Genomic DNA, 1003 nt, shown 5'->3' with positions numbered 1-1003 from the left:
CGTGTCCTAAGTGCTGCTAGATATATCTCAGTAGATATATCTAAGCCGTCCTAAGCGTTTATAGGCGTTTATAGGCGTTTATAGGCGTTCATAGGCGTTCATAGGCGTTTCTAGCTCTCGCTAAGCCGAGTTAGCGACACACTATGGCGACGCAACCCGCCATTACGCCGAAGCAATTCAAGCATAGAAGGCGCCCGCCGGCGGACGAACGCACGCTAAAGTGGCGCGACGTGGCGGAAGGCGACGTGCTGCTCGCGACGCTCCTCGGCGTCGTAAAAGAATGCCGCGTGACCGCTATCACCGCGCAGGACGTCAATTGGGGGATTTACGTCACGTGGAAGAAAAAGACCCCGGGCGGACTTGACCCGGAAAAGCTGACAATGTTGGACAGCTGGCACGTGGTCGAACCTAACCCGGACGGCACCAACCCTTTATACGCCGTCGGCTTTCGACCGGCTGCCTTTGTTACACACAGTGGTTTCTTTTCAGGAATTAATCCGAAACTGGGTTACATTATCGGAGAGCTACACGCAGCTAACGCACTAGGAGTCACAACACCTGAAACTCGCGATGATCTGCAAGATCGTTTGAAAAAATCACTTGCCGACCTAGGCGTGCCGATGGTCGAGCCAGCACCTGCTCCTGCTCTTGAACCTGTGCCAGAGCCCGAAGCTGCTCCTGCACCCGGGCCTGCACCGGAACCAGCATCTGCTCCTCCTCCCGAACCTGAGCCAGAGCCCGAACCTGCTCCTGCACCCGAGCCGGCTCCGGCTCCGAGGCCCGAGCAACTGCTGAATCCGAGAGACAGTTTTCATCTTTATTCGCAAAAGCAGCGCCAGTCCGCTAACTTTATGATCATGGAGAACCAAGATGAACCTCAAGAAGCCAACGAATTATATGAATTCCTTTTCAACAACTACGACAGGAAATCAGCAAAACACGAGATGATGATGATAATGATGAAGCACCTCGCAGGTGCGGGCTTGAATGAATTCGACATGAA

General features: G+C 53.7%; 1 protein-coding gene across 1 annotated transcript in view; it reads left to right on the top strand.

Moving 5' to 3' along the window:
• Window positions 1-143: 143 nt before the first annotated feature.
• AURANDRAFT_68448 (hypothetical protein) overlaps window positions 144-1003 on the top strand; it is a gene marked incomplete at both ends in the record, with an annotated part of 4264 nt that continues 3404 nt past the window's right edge. The window contains one exon of the mRNA XM_009044137.1: window positions 144-975. Within this exon, the coding sequence (XP_009042385.1) occupies window positions 144-975 (832 nt within the window). The remainder of the gene's footprint in view (window positions 976-1003) is intronic.

This window comes from Aureococcus anophagefferens (assembly GCF_000186865.1).
Source record: "Aureococcus anophagefferens unplaced genomic scaffold AURANscaffold_149, whole genome shotgun sequence".
In the NCBI taxonomy this organism is placed as follows: Eukaryota; class Pelagophyceae; order Pelagomonadales; family Pelagomonadaceae; genus Aureococcus; species Aureococcus anophagefferens.
Note: the sequence above shows the minus strand (reverse complement) of the source record. Positions and strands in the feature narration are given on the sequence as shown.